General features: G+C 48.8%; 1 protein-coding gene across 3 annotated transcripts; it reads left to right on the top strand.

Annotated features, from left to right (window-relative positions):
* Positions 1-5,816: 5,816 nt before the first annotated feature.
* Htatip2 (HIV-1 Tat interactive protein 2) lies at positions 5,817-22,176 on the top strand. Of its 3 annotated transcripts, none has more exons than XM_050122117.1 (6): positions 5,817-5,956; positions 6,412-6,607; positions 9,004-9,111; positions 18,798-18,935; positions 20,796-20,857; positions 21,440-22,176. In XM_050122117.1, exons 2-6 carry the CDS (start codon positions 6,413-6,415, stop codon positions 21,663-21,665), a joined length of 729 nt encoding a protein of 242 aa, XP_049978074.1. In that variant the 5' UTR covers positions 5,817-5,956; position 6,412; the 3' UTR covers positions 21,666-22,176. The 3 variants fall into 3 exon arrangements, with proteins under 3 accessions (XP_049978074.1, XP_049978073.1, XP_049978072.1); XM_050122116.1 differs by lacking the exon at positions 5,817-5,956 and adding an exon at positions 5,963-6,124; XM_050122115.1 differs by lacking the exon at positions 5,817-5,956 and adding an exon at positions 6,155-6,251.
* Positions 22,177-23,889: the final 1,713 nt, after the last annotated feature.

Genomic DNA, 23,889 nt, shown 5'->3' with positions numbered 1-23,889 from the left:
AAGGAATAACCTACCATTGATTATTACAGGGAGGGGGTGAGGATGTATAACCCAAACCAAACAGGGTCCCCCACCTAAACCTCAAGCGCTAACCTGACTCGACCATTGCACACTTCCCTAAAGAGCCTAGTAGGTGAAGGGTGTAGGGATTTCAAATAAAAAGCACCAAAGTAGCATGGAGTTTTACATCTCTGTGGAACAGGTTCAACAGTACTGCGACTCTCTATTTAACCTAACAGCAGGCTCCTGGAAAGCAGCTGAGTGCACGCATGCTTTACAGACCTTCCCTTTGCTTCCCGAACCCTCCGGCCCTGCTTATTTACTGAGGAACTACCCCTCTCACACCGAAAATGTCAGACAGTAAACTCACACGCATAATTGTCCCATTTGTTAACAATTCAGAAAACCAACTGTAAGCTTCCTTTTAAAGATTACAAGTCTTGTTCCAGCACCTGGGTGACATTTCCGCCTTCTCTGGCGCCCTCTGGTGGTTGTATCTGCAATTACTCCAGAGCTGTTGAGGCTGGACTGTGAATGTCTCCTGCATACAGGTGCAGGGAAGCTTACACACCGTGGCTGATCCTGGAGAACTGACTTTTCTCCTTGAACGCCAATCTACGCAGTCTCGTGTCAGAACTGTGATGGACTTTGCAACCATTTCTCTGGTCTTCTCAAATCTGTATGAATCTCCTTCAGCTCCATCCTGCCTGTACAACCTGTAAAATGAGTTTTGTCTCCCTGCCTCCCTCTTTCCCTTCTGTCCTCTGTCCTCTGTCTTACCCCTCTTCAAAGGGTGCTTCAAGTGTTAAGTCAGTAATATATGAAGTGCTAAACAGCGCTGAGTGTGTATTGTTGCATGATATATTTAAAGGATTTAATTATTTATTATGTATACAGTGTTGTGCGTGCCTACAGGCCAGAAGAGGGCACCAGATCTCATTGCAGGTGGTTGTGAGCCACCATGTGGTTGCTGGGAATTGAACTCAGGACCGCTGGAAAAGCAGTCAATGCTCTTAACCACTGAGCCATCTCTCCAGCCCCTGGATATTATATTTTTGAAGCAGGAGACTTGGAACCTGGTTCCCTATGTGGCCATATGTACCCCCTAAGCAAAAGACTGTCTCTTTGGGGGATATTATGAGGAAACACACCCCAAGGACATCCCCTCCCACAGTGAAGTTCTCCTTTAACTGATTAGCAAACTGCCTTCTGCAGCTTTAAAAGCAGCCAGTCCTAGGGATGTCTCAACAGTTAAGAATTCAGGTGGTGGGCCGGGCGATGGTGGCGCACGCCTTTAATCCCAGCACTCGGGAGGCAGAGGCAGGCGGATCTCTGTGAGTTCGAGACCAGCCTGGTCTACAGAGCTAGTGCCAGGATAGGCTCCAAAGCCACAGAGAAACCCTGTCTCGAAAAAAAAATAAAAATAAATAAAAATAAAAAGAACGCAGGTGGTGGCACGCACCTTTAATCCCAGCACCCTGGAGGCAGAGGCAGGTGGATCTCCGTGAATTCAAGGTTAGCCTGGTCTACAGAGTAAGTTCTAGTCCAGCCAGGGCTACACAGAGAAACCTTATCTCACTCCCTATTCCCCACCCAAAGAAAGCATGCCTGAGGCTCTGTGAGCAGACTGCTTCGGTCCACAACTGCGTGTAACTCCAGCTCACGGAATCCGATGCCTTGTTTGGGCTTCTTTCAGGCATACCAGTGCACAGACAGAGAGACCCATGACCACATCTGGAAATGAAAAACAAGCAAGCAAGACAACAACAACAACAACAAAAATCATTACTGATCCTGAGCTAGGCAGTTGCGCAAGCTCAGGCAGCTTTATATTTTCTAAAGTTTCATCTGCCATTGTTTTTCTAAAGAGATGCCCTGGAGTAGCCGAACAGAAATCCCCACCGTGTGCTTCAGCATCTAAAGAAAGGTAAAAGCATTGCTAATGGTTATTCTCCCTTTCCAAGCAGGTGAATAGATGCTTTCCAGAGGAAGCCCTGAGGCCACTGTCATCATTCAACCCTATGAATGGGAAACCCAGCGTCAGAAAGGCTAAGGGGCTTGCCTAAGCCAGCAGAGGTCTGGGTTCCAGCCCTCTGCTGTTATGCACATTTTCCTATTTTGCTCGAGACAGTTTAAACTGGGCTTTCAAACACCTGAAGTAGAAAGAGTTAAAGTGCAATTGAAATACCACTTTCTAAAGTGAAGACCCTTAGGTCCTCAGGGTGGGAACCAGCTCCACGAGCTAGCCTCTCCATCCTGTTTTCAGAGCTCTCTGAGTTTCTGCATCTCTGCTCAAGAGATATTCCAACAATATGCAGTCTTTGCTTAACCCGACACTAGCATTCTATACTAGTAGCCTATTATTCTTTGGAGAAAAATCACACATAATGAAACAACCTCCATTTTGCAGGAAGGAGAATGACAGACTGGGTAAACAAAGAGGCTTCACCCAGGTCAGACACCAGGGCAAACCTGAACTTGGCAGGCAGGTCTTCCAGCATTCCCTTCTTAAGTCTTTCCATTCTCTTGTCTCCGAGTGTCTACAGCCCTGATGCTCTGACTGCCTATCATGTGGCATAGGCTCAGCTCCTTAATGAAAAAGATACCATCTACCCTATGAACACCTGGGGACAGAGAGGGAGCAGGGAAGGGAGAGGGAAAGAGGGAGAGAGAGAGAGAGAGAGAGAGAGAGAGAGAGAGAGAGAGAAGGAAGAGGGGAAAGGGAGAGGGAGAAAGAAAGAGAGAGGAATCAGGCTCTTAAGTAGCCCAGGATAACCTTGAACTTCTGCTCCTCCTGTCCCCACCTCATAAGTGCTGGGACTTCAGGCGTGTGACACTGCGCTTAGTTTGTGTGCGCGCGTCCACACAAGTATTGAATAGAGATTCTGCTGCCGGAGCCCCAGCCCCAGCTCCTGGGGGGGGGGGGGCGTGTGATGCTTTATGCACCAAACATTCACAAGCTTGCCTCCTGTGCAGAGTGACTGGGCCTGGTGCCCCATTCTTTATCACTCGTCCCAGTGTGTGTCTTTCATAAGAGAATCCCTTGGCAAGACTGTTTAGAGATCTTAAATACGGGAAATTCTGTCTGAGCTGTTGGTGGCTCTGGTATGGCAGAGGTTGCTTTCCTACACCTGCACCGTGCAGAAGAGGGGGCGTCAGGGCAGGTAGGCATCTTAGCTTTGTGAAGACCTCGAGGACTCTGTGTCCAACTCTGTTCTCCTCCAGGTTAGCACTGGCTCACCAGCACCTCACTGAAGGCGAGAAGGAAGGGGAGGAGGAGGCCTGCTCTGTAACCCAATCAGATGAGCACACATTCCCTTTGCTCCAGTCTCCTGGGTGAGGTCTGAATCCCAAAGTCATCTTGAAAGTGGTCCTGCGAAACAGACTCCAAATGCTCAGCTGTGTGTGATACAACGTAGAACTCGGGCCTAAAGGATGGAGAGGAGTCCTCTGACCTTGGAAGACTTGTGAGTCTGGGACTGTGCACCGGCCCTGGGAGAGTGCTGCAAAGTGTCCAGGCCCTTGTTTATAACAGAAGGGACTGGAAACAACCTGACCTGTTTACAAGCAGGATGTGGGTGAGTCCAGCCTCCTGGAATAGCAGAATGCAACTGTGATAATTCATTTCGTCTTTCAATTCACCCCCAAAGGACGCCAAAGACAGTCAGATAAGATTTTACTAAAGTCCCACTGGCTGAGACCAATACTTTTGCTGGTAGGTGTTGGGGGGTGTTTACAGAACATGAGTGAAGAGTGCCTGGCAAGTGTGTGGGTGACTCCCAAATGGCTGCATCGCCACAGAGATGCACCCCACCATGGGGGGTGACCTCCTGAAGTTACATCATGGGGACTTTCTTGAGACTAACCTTTTACTCTGAATGTAGTCTAGATTCTCCTAAGATCCCTTGCAGCTGGGGTCAGCAAGGGGAGGAGGGCTTTATGGCTTTTTAAAACACCTGTTAAGGAATGTTAATAGCCCCACCAATGTTTTCTTTACAACAGACTTCCCTACCACTGCATTGCTGTGTTCTAGTTGCCATGGCTACGGGCAAAATCCAAGGTGGCACCATGTTATGCCCTGAGGAGGAGACAGCACCATAGGACAGCTACTTAAAAAGAAACATTCCAGGGCTGACTGACCCTCATGTCACAGGGCACGGCTCCAGGGCCCCAGAAATGAATGTGGGTCTAAGGTACACTTTTAAGTGTATGTACTCTAAAACCATTTTTCTTACATTTATTTATTTATTTATTTATTTATTTATTTATTTATTTATTTATTTATTGGGGTGGGTGAGTGTTTAGTGAAGAAGTCCTTGGGTTCTCTCCTTCGACCACGTGGGGTCCGATGCTTGAACCCCAGTTGTCAAGTTTCAGGAGAGTGCTTTTGCCTGAAGATCCCTCTGGACAGCTCCTAAGTGCTTTTCTTTTTCTGCTGGGTTGCTGGATGTAGTCTGACTGTCCTGAAGCTCAATATGTAGACCAGGCTGGCCTCAAACTCACAGAGATCTTTCTTCCTCTGCCTCCCGAGTGCTGGGACTAAAGGCCTCCTGGCTGTATGTCGTTGTTGTTGTTTTTTAATTTTTCTTTTGTTTATGTATTTTTTGGATGAAGGAAGGGGCCCATGAAGTGCATAAGAACCATGGAATTTTTTACACTATAAATTTTTTTATCCTATAAAGAACATTGGATATGAAACATGTAAACTTAGATGAAACAAAGTCAAATTCCCCTCAAGCCCCAAGACACAAAAGTAGGAGCCCTGAGATTCTCCAACAATCTCTAATCAGATTGGAAAGCTCTGGGCTTCCAGTGGATAGGGGCCACCAAAGCAGAAGAACGGAGGCACGTCCTGGGGTTCTAGATCTTGCGTTGGGCTTTGTACCTCGCCATGGTATAAGAAGGTCTCGAATCATGACCTGAACTTTAGCTTATGGACTTTACATCACAGTTTTGAAAAAGAAAGGAGAGAATGGTCTTGGTACAGTTAATAATTATCTCCGCAAGGGACTGGAATACACGAATCCCCAAGACCATGTGACCTGAAAAGATCTGAGGGTGTCGTTTTGTATGACAGTCTCCAGGAAGGCAATGGCAGAGCCTCTGGCAGCCTGGCACTGAGACAGCTCAGTGAGGATGCGCTCCCTGTTGCTGTGGCTTTAAGCTGTAAGCAGCAGAGTCCTTCTGACTGGAGTGGATGGAGAACGGAATTTACTACAGAATAACCGGAAGTCCTCAGAACAAGCTCCGCCCACAGTTAAGGCAGGGGCTCACAGGACGCTGTCGGTCGTCCCACACACTCCTTATCCTTGCCTAGCTGGTTCCACCCCTGGCTTTTGTTGCATCTTTGTATTGTTCCCACAAAGTGGAAAAACCTGTGTGGAAGCAGTTGATTGGCTAAGCCTAGGCCAGGTCTCACATCTAATAAACAGATTGGGACTGGGCACATTTCATTTGACCTCTAGATTGAGGGAGCTGTGACCCTTAGTTTTACATGCTTGTGCCACCACATCCTATGGACCCAGTGCTGGGCATGGAACCCAGGGCTCCATGCGTGCTAGGCAAGCACTCTACTAACTGAGCTACAGGCTTCAACCCCCAGTGTGAGGAGGGGGAGCGTTTTTCAACATGGGCTGAGAGGATGCCTTCCAATACAAGATTGAAATTACACTTTGGGGGACCTCGGGATGCCTTTTAGCTGAAACCTGTAGGGGGTGGCCTCAGGTGGTTAGGGAGAGCATGCAGGGAGGGTATTGGAGGAAAAGGTCTGGCGTGGGGTGAATGAAGCGCCCCGCCGCGTCCTGCTGCAGCTCAGCCCCAGGGAGCAGTTCGGGGCTGGGTGCTGCCCCTACGCCTGGGTGCAGCTCCAGTGCAGGGGCGGGTCCCGCGCTCAGCTCCGGCTCTCACTGGGGCGGGGCCGCGTGCGTGCGCTGTCACCCGGAAGACGTCGCGGCGGGTAGGCTCTGGCTGGCCCTCTTGGGGGATACCCGCCGGGAGGGGGAGACTGCGGGGCCGCCTGTGGAGCGATGCCTGGCACCTGGGCTCTGGGCGCGGTGGCAGCCGCGCTGGTGGCCTCGATGCTCCTGCTGCAGCGTGGGGACGAGGGGTCCGGGGCTGGCCCTAGGTAACCCCGGGTAGGGGATGGAGCCCGGCCCTGCAGCCCTGTCCAGTCGGGCCGGGTTACGGTGGTCGTGTAAGAGGCCCGGTGGGGTAGAAAGACACCTGAGCGCATCCAGCTGGGCACATTTGAGGTTTGGCTTTCGTCCCGAGCCCCGCCGTGACTCAGCGCTTCCCCTGGGCTGGGACTGTGTAGAAGAATCTCTTCTGCCCAACAGATCAACAACCCTTGTTCCCCAGTGTAGATTGTCGCTTAGCACTCTGACACAGTCCCTGTGGGTGTTGTTTCCCCAGCATGGCGGACAAGGAGGCCCTGCCTAAGCTTCGGGAAGACTTCAAGATGCAGAATAAATCCGTCTTTATTTTGGGCGCCAGTGGGGAAACCGGCAAAGTACTTTTAAAAGAAATCCTGGGACAGAACCTGTTTTCCAAAGTCACGCTCATTGGCCGGAGGAAGCTCACATTCGAGGAGGAAGCTTATAAAAATGTGGTGGGTATTTGAGCTGGGGCTAAAAAAAATATGTAGCCGCAGTCATTTTGCTGAGGGGAAGGTGTCAGTACCCAAAGGCTGTTCTTTTGCCAGGTGGTGGTGAAGACGGAAAAAATGATCAAAATTGGGTTCGATTGATCTAGAAGAGCCCTTCTAGCAAACCCTGGCTTGTAGGCCTGCCTTTTATCCTAGATCATCTTGCCGCTCTCAGGTGTCTGGAACCTAGGCCAGAATGGGGAACGGCGGTCAGAGAAAGCCTGTGTGTAGCTAGTTCCTAGAGCACAGTGCTTGCTCATGTTGCCTACCTGTGCACTCCACAGAGTGGGGATGTGTGACAAGGACAGGTGGCGCTTTCCCCGCCTGTCCCCACTTCACTTCCCAGGCCTGTGTCTGTAAATGCAATACTGCCTTCCTTGTAAGTGACACTGTCCGGGTTAAAGCACATGGTAGTGCCAGACTTCCATCTGGTCATCGTGCCTAAGCATCCGAAGTCAGAGCTTCCGCCTCTATTTTGTTCTCCAGTAAACAGAGTTACCTATCAACTGCAGCAGATTAAACAGTGTAGCATTCTGCCGGGACCACATCCTGCCTGGAACACATCCTGCCGGGACCACATCCTGCCGGGACCAAAGTCCTCCTGGGACCACAGTTCAGTCCTGTGGGTCCCAGCCTGTGGGCTGGTGGGCACTTTTGCAAATTCGTGTTCTTGATTCCTGTGATTTCCTGGTTGTTCATCTTACAAATGTCTGGTGCATCAGAACTTGCTGGTTTAAATAGACCTCTCTGGCCTCAGGTGGGTGCTGGGTGGGCTCCATAGTCTAGTTTCCTGAGCCCTGGGGAGATTCTGACAGTGAAGCCTACGATTGCAGTTTTCTCTGAGAGTAGAGTCTTGGTGGCAAGTCTCTTTACCAGACTTTATTTTGGTTTTTGTTTTGCTTTTTTTTTTGTTTTTGTTTTTGTTTTTTTTTTTTTTTTTCTCATGTAGTATATACTGTGCCAGGAAAATCCCTCTGAAGGAACTGAAGGTAGTGACAACCCCCAATATTTCATTTGAGCTCCTGGATTGCTGCAAGCTTGATGGCAGGATACAGGATGATTAGGCTTGAGATAGCGTTTCTCTAGCTAGTGTAGGCTGGCCTTGAACTCAGTTCCTCCGCCTCTGTTTCTGCCAGTGCTGGGGCTACAGGCACTCTTAGTTTGCCTAGCATATACCAGTTTCAGCGTAGATTGGAAAGACCATGGAGGAAAACAAGATGGGGTTAGGGATGCAGCTCAGGTGATAGACAGCTTGCTTTAGCACACACAAGACCCCTGGTTCAGTCTCTAGCCCTGCGTAGCTTGGATATAGTGGAGCAAACCTGTCCTTTTAGCATTTCGGAGGTGGCGGCAAGAGGATCAGAAGTTCAAGGGCAGCCTCAGCTACTTAGGAAGTTTGAGGCCAGCCTGGCCTGGAGAGAGATGGAGGGAGAGACACAGAGAAAGACAGAGATACTGAGGAGGAGCTATACAAACTGCGGAGGCTGAATCACAGGGATCGGAACAAGTCCCAGGAAGGTGCCTTTGTCTTGAATTCTTTCTGGATGATTCTAATGAAGGTAGTTCTTGAATTGAACTGAAGGAATGGTTATCACCCAGACATTAGAGCTGGACAAACGGAGGCACCCGTCTGGTCAACAGTCTGCCGCAGGTTTGGAGAGATGGCTCTGAAGTTAAGAGCACTGGATGCTCTTCCAGAGGACCTGGGTTAGATTTTCACCACACACACATAGTGGTCTGCAACCATCTATTAGGTCCAGTTCCAGGGGACCCAAGGGGCCCCCTTCAGGACCTCTTGACTCTATATCCATGTGGTGCAGAGACATGGATGCAGGCAAGTACCAATACACATAAAATACATTTTAAGAGATTTAATTAAAAAAAAATAAACTTGACCACAGTTGGATGTCTGTGAGTACTAGGCCCAAGATTTGAACCTGGATCCTTGAGATTCTACTTGCCACTCTGTCCACATCCTACCCGAATGGTTTCCTTCCTGGTAAAGTAGAGATTGGCTTTTTGTTTTCCCAAAGGTAAGATATACATGACCTTGCTGTTTGAAATCTGACTTACCCTACTGCAGTTGCATGTTCTGTGAACACACATGTGCACTACTGATTAGATTTTTTTTTCATTGCTGGGCATACAACCCAGGGCCCCACGTGTACCCTGCAAACACTTGGCCACTGAGTTCTACACCCAGCTCCAGGTCGGTTTTATGGTGGGAAAGAGGAGTTTGGCAAACTTTATGTTAAGAGTTTAGATACCTCGATCATTGTTACTTATTCTTTACATCTTGAAGGGTGTTTGGTCTCTTTACGTGTGTGAAATTATATGCCGCTGTGCCCTTCCTTGTCTAGAATCAAGAAGTGGTGGACTTTGAGAAGCTGGATGACTACGCCGCTGCCTTTCAAGGTCATGATGTTGGCTTCTGTTGCCTGGGCACCACCAGGGGAAAAGCCGGAGTGGTGAGCAAGAAATAACTGTGTCTCTTCTCACTGGCCAGTACAGTCAAGAGCCTCTTCCTTTCTTTCAAAGCTTTATTTCTCTTAAGTGTTTTTGTGAGGGGGGTAAGGGGTAAGGGGAGTTATGACCACAAGAGGATACAGATGCCTGCAGAGTCCAGAAGAGGACATCAGAATTACAGGTGCTTATGAGCTACCTGACTTAGTATTGGGAACTGACTTCGGGTCCTCTCTAGACACACTTTGGAATCCTAACTGCTGAGCCATTTTTGCAGCCTCAAGGGCTCCTTTCTTGCTTACTCTCTTTTTTTGGGGTTGCACTGCAGTGCTTAAATGTAGAATGTGCTTAAGATTCCATCTGCTGCCCCATCTGTATTACGCACGGGACATTGCAGATAAGTTCATCTTCAGAATAACCTTGAGTTAGGGCCTGAATGCCGGCTCCGTCCCAGAAATTTATGCGATCATGCCTATGGGGATGGTACGGTCATCACAACGTCCCCTGACTAAGGGAAGCAGCCCACAGTCTCTGGGCAGAAGTTGGCTCGTGCCGTGGGTGGTAAACTAACTTTATGTGTCTTTCCATAATCAATGTTTTCAGCCTTTTCTCTCACTCATTTGTTCCACCTGCTCTCAAGTCAGCCTTTAAACTTAGGAACTAGATCGTCAGAACCCAGAGAGAGGCACGATTCCGTCAGCCCCCATGATGACTTAGCCCTAAGCGGTGATTCAGCCAGAGATGACTCAGCCCCCACTGACGCAAAACTGCTTCAGTGCGCATTTTATGTTCTCTTTAATGGTGTGCTAAATCGAGTCAGCCCCTCTCCAGGAGCTACGTGTACTGCAGAGGTAAAAGTCGTGCTTTATAATACAGATCCTGGGCAAGCATTTATATGTCTTATTCAGTTTACATCTTAGTATGGTTTATTCCTCTGGCAGGATTTGCTGGCTGGAGTCCACATCTCTACTAAATAAGTTGGATATTGATTCTGCCATAATGGTCGTTTTAGCCACCTTTTCAGGAGCAGGACAGAGTGCCTGGCAGGAGCTGCTTGAGGCAGGACAGGTTCATTTTGGCTCACCGGGTGAGGGCTCAGTCCATCGTGGGGGGGAAGACAGGGTGGCAGGAACCCGAGGCAGCTGGTCTTCTTTTGTCCTCAGTCAGGAAACAAACATGATGCCAGGGCCCACTTCACTTCCTTCTTTCCGTTCAGCTTAAGCCCCTAGCCCATGGATGGTGTCACTCACATTTCACATTTAGGGTCGTTTGCCCACCTCAGCTAACCAGACCTAGACACGCTGTACAGACATGTCCACAGATTTGCTTCCAGGTCAGGTCGAGTTGACCATATTAACTTTTATAGTGGTTTACACTAGATATGGTTCTCCCTGCAACTGGAGGGAGAGGCCGTTGTGAGCCCCCTGGTGTATGTGCTAGGAATTGCATTTAGGTGCTCTGACAATGCAGTACCTGCTCTGAGCCACCTCACCAGCCCCTCTTAACTGCAGTTTTTATAAACCAGTGAATTGAAGGGGCTCTGAACAGCGGTTTCTAGGAGCAGAGTCGTGGCTTGGTTGTGTCTCTCTAGGCTTTTTGGTACTGCAGAAGGTAATTCTAGAAATGGTTTCAGTTGAGATGGACATTCCTGTCCTGTGCAGTTTTGCGCTTCCACCCTGGGAGCCAGGGCTGGGGAATGGATTACAGAGAAGCTCTGCTTTCCTAAGAATTGCCTTTCTTCCTCTGAAAGGGGTCCTGTACCTGCTCAGCTGGTGCAGTCCTAAGAAGCACGTCCTCCAAAAGCGCTGCAGCTTTCAGCCGCAGGCTCAAGCCTGGCTTGGACAGTGACTCAGCAAAGGGAACTGCTGCATTCAGCATCGATAAGGCAAAAATAGTGTTTGGGGAAATGAGAAGTAGGTTCGCCTCTTAAGTCACTCAGTACCTTTTGTTTGTCTTTCCAATCGGCCTGAAAAGATAAAGGTAATTGATAACTCAAAAGGGCAAAGAACAGCCAGGTGAATAAGCTAATATCAGTGGGCCAAGAGAATGGGCAGAAGTAAGTTGATACTGCCTCTAGAAAGGGTGTGTGTTTGTGTGTGTGTATGTGTGTGTGTGTGTGTGTGTTGTAGGACCCAGGGCACCTTGGTACACACCTGCCAAGACAGGCTCTATAGAGACCAACAGGAAACTGAGTCTCAGTTTACCCTAAGGCAATGCCTGGTTTCAAGAAAGACCACAAACTGAGACCACCCACGCACCACCTTGGAACAGATCATCCGGAAGGAAATTCCAAACGTTCCAAATATTGTAGATAGAATCACTTGATGTTGCCCAGCACACACCCAATCCCCTTTTCACCAGGGCACCCCTAGACAAATGTCAGCCAATCAGGGATCCTGAACCTTAGAAGTCCCTCATCCCAACTTCTGCCGTTATAAACCCCCACCCCAACTGTGCTAGGGCTCTCCAGTCGTGCCAATACTTGGACACAGGGAGAGTCCGAGTTCGAACTTGAGTAAGAATAAAGGCTCTTTGCTTTTACATATGGGACTCAGTCTCTTAGTTGTTTTTTGGGGTACTCTGCGGATCTGAGCATAATGTGTGCGTGTATGTGTGCATACACGCGTACTTACATTACATATATGGAGATCAAAGGACAACTTTGGGGTGTTTCTCCCAGCTTGTTGGGAACAAGATCTCTCTCCTACCATGCTTCAGGTTAGCTAGCCTTCGAGCTTCCGGGATATTCTCTTGTGCCTCCCATCTTGCCATAGCGATACACTGCATACCCCCTCAGGCTTTTGTCTGTAGGTTCTAGGTGTGGAGCTCAGCTCTTAAGTCTTTCAAAACCTGCTGTGGTATGCACCTGTGATCCCAGCACTTACTGTGAAAGGCTACGCTGTAAGTGTGGCATCAGCCTGGAGTTTGTGAGACCCTGTCTCCAAAGCAAAGGACAGAGACCTTTAAAAAAGGACCACTTGGATTCAGCATGATACACTGTTTGATGGTTGCAGTACCTTAACTTGAGAGGTGACAACATACAGGTGGCTAGGAATCATGGTTCAGAGGGGCTTGTGACTTTCTGAGCTCATGCCCGCCGGGATTCTGGGTTAGTAGGCCTCTTTGGAGGAGGACTAGCCATGTGGCTAACCCAATGGACACTGCAATGCTGGTGGCAGGCCTTGTGTCTTTTAGTAGCTGTTTGTTACAGGAATACACTGTGATTTTACCTCAGCAGTCTAAGTTTTCAGTGGAAAAACTTGGAGAAGCTCAGGCTCTTGTCTCAGTGCTCAGGTCTTCTGAGTAGCTGGCTAGTCGCCCTGTGACTCTTTGTGGAATAAAGACAGCCCAGTGGCATTGGGTGAACCCCAACATGTGTGGCCTCCTAGCTGTGCGGATTAGAAGTCTGAGGTCAAGGTATTAGTGGGTTAGTGGGTCGCTTCCTTTATGGAAGGTTTCTCTCCCTGCCTTCTCTGGTTGCCTTTGCCCATGACATTTTCCCTAATGCATGCATCTGTGTCTCTATGGTTTTTTTTTTGTTTGTTTGTTTGTTTGTTTTAGTTTTTCGAGACAGGGTTTCTCTGTAGCTTTGGAGCCTGTCCTGGCACTAGCTCTTGTAGACCAGGCTGGCCTCGAACTCACAGAGATCCACCTGTCTCTGCCTCCCGAGTGCTGGGATTAAAGGCGTGTGCCACCATCGTCCGGCTATTGTCTTGTTTTATGAGGACATGAATCATTGACATTGCATGAGGGGCCAGTTTGCTAAGGACAGTCACATCATGAATTCCATCTGTAATGATTCCTTCTCCAAGAAAGATGACATGCTGAGGGTCAGGGGCTAGGACCTAATGTAATGATCTGTCCTGTCCCTTTAAGAGACAGGCCATGCCCACTCCCTCCCCTGAAGCTGATCTTCAGTTTCCAGTGAGAGTCCCTTCTCTTTTCTGTCTCCCCACCCCCTGCAAAGAGGCAGCTTCTGCCTCACTCCATTTTCCCTACTCCCCGTCACCCTGCCCCTGCTTGCTCGCTCTCTCTCTCTCTGTCTGTCTTTGCTCTTTCCCCTTTCCCCCTTCCCTCCTCTCCCCTTCCTTTCCATAACCCACTAAATAAATGTCCAACCTTACTCTGCATGGCGTGCCTATCCCTCTGTCTCTCATCCACTGCACATGGCTCCCTGCCCAGGACCAGCCACCTCCAGAGACCTGTGGCATGGACTCGTGGCATATCCATCTGTCTGTCTATCCTCATGGGACTGGCTGCCCCATCGAGGTCTCTCACCTACCACGTGATTCTCTGCCTGGGACCTGGGACCCGCTGCAGCCACTCAGGGAACTGCACTGTTCCTACCTGGGACTGGCTGCTCTCAGGACCCACTGCCCACTGCCGCTGCTCAGGGATCTGCAGTGTTTCTGCCGCTGCAGCCATTCGGGGATCTGCAGCATTTTTACTTAATCTATTACACCTAAGCTATCCTTTAACGATTACAGTTCAACCCTTGGATTTCAGGCTGCACTAGGCAGAAGCCTTAGCTTTCTCCAGCTATTTGGAAACCAATGTCTTTCAGCAGTGACTGCTTAGATGCTAAACTTCTTCCGTGTGCCCAGGCCACAGCTGTGCAGCTGGTACAATAGCCTGCACACTTGACCCTAATCCAGACCTGCTGCATGGGCATCCCTGAGGTGAGAAGCTTGGAGTCTGTTTTGCAGGTTCCTTGAGAGCCTGATATAGCTGATCCTGCTTTCCTGTTGCACTTGCTTTTGGGAGGCATGGGGTTGTATTCATCTTCACCTACTGGTTTTCCAAGCACTGTAGTTCTAATACTCTTGCTTTAGCTGGCCGCCCGGGCCAAGCAAAAGCTGAGATACCCTTGCAAACTAAATGTACCTTGAAGAGCAAAAGTCAAAGACAATGCTGGGCATAATACATTCCCCCTGTGTGAAATAGAAGGAGGATTTGGGTAGTGAGTTTGTGTGGTTTCACCCCTTTGCATATCTCCCTGTTAGCAGTGGTCTCTAGCAGCCCGTTTGTGGATACTGTCAAATGTTTAGTGCTGTTAAGGTGATTAACATTGCCGTTGCAATTTTTATTAAGCATCCGTAGACTCTTGGCTGCCAATTCCAATAATATGCTCTGACAATCCAGCCTGGGAGTTGACTGACTGTTGTAATAAGAGCGGCGGGGCTGCATCCCCAGCACCCCGGCCACCTGCTAGCTTATGCCCGAAATAACAACACACAAACTATTCATTTAAACACTGCTTGGCCCATTTCTATCTAGCCTCTTCTAGGCTAATTCTCACATATTAATTTAGCCCATTTCTAATCATCTGTGTAGCACCGCTAGGTGCACTTAGTGGGAAGATTCTAGCCTACGTCCATCCTGGGTCGGAGCTTCATAGCGTGTGCCTCAGAGAGCAAAGCTATCGCCTCTGCTTGGGAGAGAGGAGCATGGCATCTCTGAGCTCACTTCCTCTTCCTCCCAGCATTCTGTTCTGTTTACTCCTCCCACCTATGTTTTTAACCTATCAGGGCCAAGCAGTTTCTTTATTGCTTAACCAATGAAATCAACAGATTGATATATGACACTCCCACATCAACTGACACTTGCCTTCAATTTTTGTATGGCCCGTGGCCTACAGATATTTTTAAATGGTTGAAGATTTTACCTCATGAAAGCACAGTAAGTTCAAATTTTAGTATCCATAAAAAACTGGTTAGAACACAGCCAAGTTCATTGCATTTCGTACCGCGTATGGCCACTTTTGTCCAATAACGGTGGGTCTGTGTAGGGGTGGGCAGGCCTTCACAGCTACTTTACAGCATCAGATGCCCAGCCCTGCTCTGAGCTCCACCGTTTTATTTAATGTTCAGGAGGAGGCTTGTGATATGGTGAAGTCCGTAACAGTCCAAGGACCCAGATCCCAGGTCCTGTGTGTGTAGCCTTGAGTCTGTCGGTGAGTGCCTGTTGAGCGCCCCTCCTTCTCTAGCACCCAGCTCCCTCCCACCTGCAGAATTCCTTGACTACATTCACAGCAGAGGAACATCTGAAGTGAGCGCAGCGACGGACTCAGGAATCCTCAGTTGCCATTTGGCTTGAGTGTCTTTGTTTTAATTCTGGCTCTCATTTCTGTACCCCGGGTCGAGAGCTGCCATCCAGGACACACATGGGGTTCCAGGTGAAGTCATCCTCTTCCTGCCAGCACCTGCTGTCTACTCTGATTTAGGGTTGAACTGAAAAGAGGTGAAGGAACAGGAACCCTCAACAGAATCACAGCTGAGACCATTGACACAGGGAGAGGCCTTCCTCCTCACGAAGGGCCTGGAGACCATTGGTCGTCCCAGAGTGTCCTCTGGTCCTGCCACTGCCTAGCTATCCTGTTATGTTAGTTACCTTTCTGCTTCTGCGCCATGGCCGAGGCAACTATAGAAGGGTTTATCTGGGCTTATGGTTCCGGAGGATGGGTGTCCAGGATGCCAGGGCAGAAGCAGCAGGCGGCAGGCTTGGCAGCTGGAGGGGCAAGCTGAGGGCTCAGGTTTGAACCACAAGTAGGAGCAGAGAGCCCACTGGGAGTTGTGTGATGCCTTGATACCTCAAAGCCTGTTTTCCAGTGCCATACTTCACCCAGCACAGTCTCTGAAATAGCCCCAACAGCGCCACCTACTGGAGATCAAGTCCTCGGGGACATTCCTCACTCAAACCTTCACTCTTATTGACGTGAGTTGTCCTTGGCCTGTTATCCCCACACTTGGGAGGTAGAGCGGGGAAGATCAGGGCTTCAACATCATTGTTGGCCCCATAAGTGAGTTTGAGGCCAGCCTGAGATGCTATCTCTAAGCAACAAGAAAATGACAGCAAAGATGAGTTGTTCCAGAGCCATAGTGTTGTAGTGTTGTTAGCTAGTTTTCAGACATGTGTAAAAAGACAGAAGATGCATTTTAATAAGACTCAGAAGACTCAGGGGAATCATCTGAGCTTGCAGCGGAGCCCCTGAGCGCATCTCTGCCAAGGTGTATGTGTTCTTTTGAGTAGATCTAGGAAGGAAACTTACCGTGGAAACTTACTTATTCCCTGATTCTAGAAAGCTTCTCCATCTTAGCATAGGGCACACTGGCGATGGGGTCTGAAGACTCACTACCTTGAAGGATTTAATATTCTTAGAGGCCTGGCTTTTCTCTGGCTGTATGGTTAGACGGTGAGGTACAGTTGTTCAGAAAAACTGTCTCTGGGGTACGGAGTAGCTTCGAAAGTTTTTTTTTTACTGTTTTTAATTTGAGCAGTAGAGAGCAGGAACAGGAGTAAGATTAAAGCTAGGTCCTTCTAAAGAGAAACAGACTCGTTCTTATGCCAACTGCCCCACCCCCCCTAAACCTAGCACACATTGGTGTCTCTAGCCAGTCCCAGGGACCTCGTTTCTGCATGTTTTTTTGAGTCCTTGGAAGCCGTTGACCCTTTTCCTTTAGAGTCTAATTCAGCAGCAAAAAGGCCACGCCATCAGAGTGAAGGAGGTGAGGTTTAAAATTTAGTGCGCTTGGAAAAGTGCGTATTTATAATGCGCTTGAGGGCTCAGCGGATTTGTGAAGTCGGTTGGGATTAACAGCCATTGATTGCTAATAAAAACAATATTTAGCTTTGTTAAGAGAACAGCCCTGGAGAAAGGTGTGGGCACCTTGTCACCAGGGCCCATTGAAAGGGGATGATGGGCTAAGGACGGGGGTCCACACGTTGGCGTGGGTGCTGGTCCTTCAAGAAGCTGTTGTCAATTGCTGGCCGGGCTGGTGAAAGGAAGGACGCCAGAGCCGGTGGCTGGGGTGGTATTGATGTGTCTCCACTGGCTAATCAGATTGAAAGAGCCCCGTGACATTTATGCCACTTTCATTTCCACCGCACAATGGGGGGCGACAGCACTCTATTAAGGAGAGGTTGATCCAGAACTAAAGCCAAATAAATTAGGGTCTCAGTTTAATCAAATTACCCCTCTCCTGGCCCTGGATTAAGTGAGAGATAGCGTCGGTCTGGAGGCCTGTGATTGGCTGAGCCTCTCTTGTTTTTAAAGAAACTGCTGGGGAAAAAAAAAGCATCAGAACACAGACAGCTATAATAGTCTAAAGCATTGTGCTAACACAAGGCAAAATTTATGTTACTAGTCAACTGTGCACTGTGAAGGATAAACCAGTTATTAAAATTGCTTTTATTTAGAGTAAGGGAAAGAAATAAATATGCAAGGTCCACCAAGGATTTTTCTCTGGCGTTTGGGTTTTTCCTGTCTCCTCTCAGCCTATCTAAAATCTCCATTTAGAGAAACCAAGGGAATCAACTTTCTCTCTCTCTCTCTCTCTCTCTCTCTCTCTCTCTCTCTCTCTCTCTCTCTCGTTCCCTCTCAAACGTGTTGCAATTTGGTTTAATTTACATTTATTTATTTATTTTTCATTTATTTATTGTATTTTGGAGACATGGTCTTGCTACGTAGCCCTGGTTAGTAGACCCTGTTACAACTACCAAGCCGGCCTCAAACTTGCCACGACTCTCACCGCTGCTTCCCAAGTGCTGTGACTGCACGCACGCACGCACGCCTCCCTCGGCTGTTTCCGCACTGACGTTAAGAAGCAGAAACACGAATTTGAGTCGGCATATAGGTTGGCCTGGCAAGTGAGTTGTTTGGTCTGAGTGTCAAGGTATAAAACACCAGAGAAGATAGTGATAATTTCTGGGTAAAGAGCTGAGTCCCGGGGCTGGTGAGATGGCTTAGTGGCTTACTGCTTTTGCAGAGGATCCGGGTTCAGTTCACTTGGGGGTGAAACCATGTGTCCTTCAGTTAGGCCCCCTTATTATGTAGTCCTGTTTGTTTGTTTGTTTTATCTGAACTGAGTTTACCTATTTATTCAGATATCTTTGGAACTCTGACCCTGTGATGTAGATTAAGAATGAAGATTCAGCACTGTCCTCGCTGGGCTAAACCTTGGGTGGTTAGAGGAGGGAGTCACTCATGGCAAGCAGTCTTCTCCAAACATTTAAAAATTGTGAGATTGTGTGCGTGACCGTGTGTGTGTGTGTGTGTGTGTCCATGTGTGTGTGGTAGTGAGTAAGCCAAACACACTATGGAGGCCAGAGGACAATTCTGTGGAGTGGGTGCTTTTCCCCCACCACACATGGGTTTGGGAATTAAACACATATTCAGAGTGGCAAGTGCCTTTCCCCACTGAGCCATCTTGATGAGCCCCTTTCCAACGTTTTTCGATTACACACGTACCAGTTTTTCAAAGAATTGAAAGGCATGCATTGCCATATAATATCCAGTATTTTGCAAGGGCTCCATGTAAACTGGACGTCACGCTTTCCATTCTCACAGTGCCTGGGAGTTCCTGTGTGGTACCCTGAGAGCCTGGCCTGGTAGAGCTGACACAGAGAAAGACAAAAAGATTGGTAGATTTGTTTGCCGTCTGGGCTTCACTGCCATCCCTGTGGTGTGGTGGTGGGGTCCTTGTCTCTGCTGCTGAAGCTGCTCTTTCCATCTGGACACTCACCCTTGGAGCCTTTCCCCGGGGTCTAAGTCTGGCTTTCGAGCATGGCTTAGAGATGTGTTCTGTTTAGATCCCATTTCCCCCAGGCCTCCCAGCCTGCCACCCAACCCTGGGAATCATCTTTAACACGAGCATGCGACATTAGGAAATAACTCGGGTCCTTTCCCCTCCAGGAAGGATTCGTCCGTGTTGACCGAGATTACGTGCTGAAGTCTGCAGAGCTGGCAAGAGCAGGCGGGTGCAAACATTTCAATCTGCTGTCCTCCAAGGGGGCGGATAAGTCCAGCAGTTTCTTATACCTACGAGTAAAGGTTTGTGTGTGCTCTCCCTTCCATATACATAGAATAATTGACAATACAAAGTAGCCAGTATAATCTTTAAAAAAAAAAAAAAAACACCTCATTGTATTGTGTATTTTCCAAAGCTCCAGGGACTGTTTTGGGAGAAACGTACTTAGAAAGCAGGTATGGTTTAAAAGATATCTTCCCCATGAATTACTCAGCAAAGTCAGTGGAGAAAGGAGAGGCAGCCCTGGTCTTGGATGGCATGGCCTCCCAGCCTCAGAGATGGACACTCCCTCCATTTCTCTCTGGCCAGGATGCCAGAATTTTATACCTCTTGCCAGTACAATACGTGGTTGCCACTGGTTTTAACCAGAAGTTCCCATTTCCTCACAGTAAAGTAGAGGTGCTGCCACAGGAGGATGGACCTGGTTCTGTGCCTTGTGTCTCTGGACACGGGTTCTCCTCGGCATGAAATCCTTCTTCAGACACACACTTCCCTCTTGCCTAATACACCAGGAGAAAGGGCTTTTGTCTGGCTAGGCCGCATCTGTCTGTAGTCATCTCCTGGACGTGGAGAAACGCCTGTCGTTTATAGAGTCAGTTCCTCGTTGGAGTCTTAGACATCACCGGGGATCCCCGTTGCCTTAACCCCTTTTGTCTGGCACAACGCCCTGAAGTCTTGGCTCCATCTTTTTTTAAATTGGTTCCTAGGCCTACCCCCTTCATCACCTGGGTCTCTTTACTGAGCGGACCTTGAAAAACATGTCACATGATAGCTTCCCTGGCCTCTGATTACTCACCTGGTGTGAAAATTCATGACTTCATCATTTAAAGCATCTCTGTTTGTCACTTCATTGTTTTCTTGAGATCTGAGTGGGGGTTGCTAACGCTTAGAAGTGATTGACACAGAGGGTCATCTAGGATCCACTGGGTGGAGGCTCGCCTCCTGATCACCGTATTTCTCTCATCTATTACAACTGCTTGTATACTGAAAAGGTGACCGTGGGGCCAGTGAGGAGGGACTGAAGGGGTTTGGATTGATGCTTCATTTACCCTCTCTGGGTCTCTTTAGACATTAATGAAGGGAGTGCCCCCGGAGCATGGCCAACTTACCAGGGGTTGCACCCTTAAAGAAAACTCACCTCAAAAAAAAAAAAAAAAAACTCACCTCCTCTGCCCTAGAAGCCATCAGCTGTCCATTGCTCCTCAGTTAGGGGTGCAAGTTTGTCAACCCCACCCACCTCCATGCTAGAATGCTGGCTAGCTTGATAGCGTGCAGGCAGCCACAGCTGCTGAGTTCATGAGTGTGGCAGGCCTGTGGGGTCCAGAAGACACAGTTTTGTTCAGTCCACTCTAACCTCTGGCTCTTACGATCTTTCGGCTCCTCCTCCTCTGCAGTGGTCACTGAGCTGCGTGGTCACTGAGCCGCAGGGTCTGGGGGTGACGCTGCATTTTGACCATTAGTGGACGACTCTCAGTGTGCTAGGGTTAAATGGCCTCTTCCTTTTGTCCAGACTCTAGACTCAGGCTGGCCGCTGGGATTAACGTGAGTCTTGGGAGCTGCAGAAGCAGTTTATCTTCAGGCCTGAGTGACCCCCTCTCAGGCTTTATCTGAGTGTTTTGGTCTTGGCCAAACACTGATTTTTTAAAATTAATTAATTAATTAATTATGTATACAATATTCTTTCTGTGTGTATGCCTGAAGGCCAGAAGAGGGCACCAGACCTCATTACAGATGGTTGTGAGCCACCATGTGGTTGCTGGGAATTGAACTCAGGACCTTTGGAAGAGCAGGCAATGCTCCTAACCACTGAGCCATCTCTCTAGCCCCCAAACACTGATTTTTTAAATTTTAATTTAATTTAATTTTATTTTAAATGTTAACAGGGAGAAGTGGAAGCCAAGGTTGAAGAATTAAAGTTTGATCGCTTCTCAGTGTTCCGGCCAGGGTGAGTAGAGAGGCTGACAGCTAAGCCATCTGTGAATGAGGCTGGCTCGGCGTGAGCTGCTTCTCCAAAGGACCCACTTTAGGCTTGGGGGGTATGGAAGGGGGAAGAGTAGCTTGGGGCTGCCTCAGAATCATGGGAACTTTCTGGAAGAAGATGCTGCCTGCATTTTTTTTTCCTTAACATTTTAAGTTTTATTCACTTCATGACCTTTTGCCTTTGTACCTCACTCCCCCTTTATTTAACACATCAAACTTTGCAGCCACCACATGAGCCAACTGATTTTCTTGAGGCCTGGAGGCTGGTGTCTGCCGAGGTGCCCCTCCTCCTTGTGGGCTGTGCCAGCTTCTCAATTTGGCCTCACATAGCCTCTCTCATGCATATCCTTCTAGCCAGAACGGCAGGCCTGTCCTACCCTCAACACCTCTGAGCTCTAATTACCTCCATAAAGGCCATCTCCAAATACAGTCACCTTTGGGGTTAGGGCTTCTGCCGAGAGATTTGGGGGAACAGAACTCAATGTGAAGTATCCATAAAGTCTGAGCGCATGTGCCATCTCTTCTCCTGCCTTTCTCTGTCTCCTAGAGTCCTGCTGTGTGACAGGCAAGAGTCTCGTCCAGGCGAATGGCTGGTTAGGAAATTCTTCGGCTCTCTGCCGGAGTCCTGGGCCAGTGGGCACTCTGTGCCTGTTGTGACCGTGGTTAGAGCGATGTTGAACAACCTGGTGAGTCCCAGCAGTGGACAAATGGAACTTCTGGAAAACAAGGCCATCATCCACCTGGGGAAAGACAGCAATGGGCCCAAGCTGTGACCGTATGGGAGGACGGCTTGTTCTCAAACCTCAGTGCCTGTCACCGAATCAGTCATGTTGGGGTCTCTAAAACGTCTCTCTGTAGTCCTTTGTGGTGTCCATGCAGCTCAATCAGGAAACCCCAGTGCTCTCCAGCTGTTGATGTTGTACCCATTGTCCATGTAAGTCACCCAGGGAGCTGTGGAAGGACAGGTCTGTATCATAGCCCTTGTGGAGTTTGTGGGTTGAGGACAGGGATCTGTGGTTTTGACTTCTATGTCCTCTGGTTGGGAGACCAGCTTTAAAGCTCTCCGAGAGAGACGCCTGAGCACTGAGCAGTGGGGCCCTAGCCCTCCAGGCAGGCGAGTGCCAGTGAAGCTTGCTGACAGACTGTCTCGTCTCTGAGCCGCATGGTGCCGCTCGGCTGCACGGAGCGGAGTGCACCCTGTGCCTTTACTGCGTGGCAGCGCAGGAGATGTAAAACAAGCTTCTGTGGTTCATTGAGGAATAAAAATAAATGGCCAAACCCTGAGTGCTGGCTCAGTTGCTGAAAACTGTGGAGGTCCAAGTGGGAAAGTGCAGCAATGGCCCCCGGGGATGGCACCCCAGCCCCTAACATGGCAGGGTCTGCAGAATCTTAGGTAGTATGTTCCTGGCACTCTAACTCTGCCCTGCAGTATTATAAAGTCATACTGTTGCCCTTGTACCTTTATTTTTTTTCCATTTAAATTTCTATTCTCACCCTCACATTGCAAATGGGGAATCGAGGCGCACATGGTTCTAAACACCATGCTCAAGGTCTAAAGCTGAAAAGCTAAGCTAGGATATGGCGGGGTCGAGATTAACTACACTCAGCCTGATCCCATACTTGAATTTATTTTTTGTTTGTGTGTCTGCCACATGTGTGCGTTTCCTCAGAGGCCAGAAGATGGCAACAGCTCCCCTGGACCTGGAGTTACAGATCCATCTATGTGGGTACTAGGAACTGAACTCAGATCCTCTGGAAGAGCAGCAAGTGCTCTTAACCACTCAGCCATCTATCCCGCCCCCTGAAGCTGGTTTCTTTAACCATTCTGTAAAAGTACCTCATGTCCATCTATTTCTAGAGGGTTCCAGATAACTTAGCACATTATGAATGCATAAAACTTAAATCCTTGGGTTTCTCCATTGGTCCAGGATGCTGACAATCAACTGCAAACAGTGGTTAATCTAAAGCTCTCCAGCACTAAGCTCAAAGACTCAGGGTGGTGGTGAGCTTTTCTATTGTTTTGTTTTGTGACAGGGTCTTGGGTAGCCCAGGCTGGCCTCAAAGTCAATGACTAGTCCAGGATGACCTTGAACTTCTGATACTTCAGCCTCCACCTCCCACGTGTTGGGGTTATAGGTGTGCCCTGTCATGCCCAGTTTCTGTAGTGCTGGACTGATTCCAAGGCTTCGTGCATACTAGGTAAACAGTCTACCAACTGCCCTATGTTCCCAGCCTGAGCTGATACACGTTAAACAGGCAAGGAAGGAAAACAGAGAGGGAAGGGTCAGTGCCTAGAGGAGCACACGGTGCCAGTTCCATCACGGAGCAGGTATAACTTCTGTGCTGGGGAACCGAGTCACTTGACTCCAGTGACGGAGTCCATGTCCCAGTTATACCTCTGGTTCTGGTGGACACTGCTCAGTGAATACCGTCCCTACAGTATGGGTGTACATTCTTGGAAGACAGTGGACGTTGTCAGCGTTAAATCTTCCAGAGCAGACTGAGATCTTGGAATGTGTGCTACAAGAAGGCAGTGCTGGATACATGCCTGTAATCCTAGCACCAGGGAGGCTGAGGCAAGAGGACCATGGTTCAAGGTCAGCCTAGACTATGTAGTAAAACCCTGTCTCAAAATGAGGAGTTTACTTCCTGCCATTGGGGTCCGCTGCGGCTGGGCTTGGAAGAGCCTGAACGTGTTTCATTCAGTCTGGGGCCCCAAGAAGTGAAGCAGCCTTTGGGGGTACCCATAAGAATACCCTGAGCCTTGCAGGCTCTGAAGGCACCCAGACTCCATAGCCAATCACTCTCGATAATTTCTGCGCATCAAACATTAAGGAGCAAGTGAGTCCACACTCAGACCTGAGTAGCAGTAGAGTAACGTTAGAAGGACCTGCGCTCATGTTTGGAAGAGAAAATTCGGCCAAGCCCAAGCCCTGCACCATGGTCAGTTGTCAGCTTCCCAGAAATCTGGCCCAGTCACCTCCAGACTGGCATTAC

This window comes from Alexandromys fortis, unplaced genomic scaffold (assembly GCF_014885135.2).
Source record: "Alexandromys fortis isolate MF-2015 unplaced genomic scaffold, M_Fortis_MF-2015_v1.1 scaffold_170, whole genome shotgun sequence".
Classification (NCBI taxonomy): Eukaryota; Metazoa; Chordata; class Mammalia; order Rodentia; family Cricetidae; genus Alexandromys; species Alexandromys fortis.
Note: the sequence above shows the minus strand (reverse complement) of the source record. Positions and strands in the feature narration are given on the sequence as shown.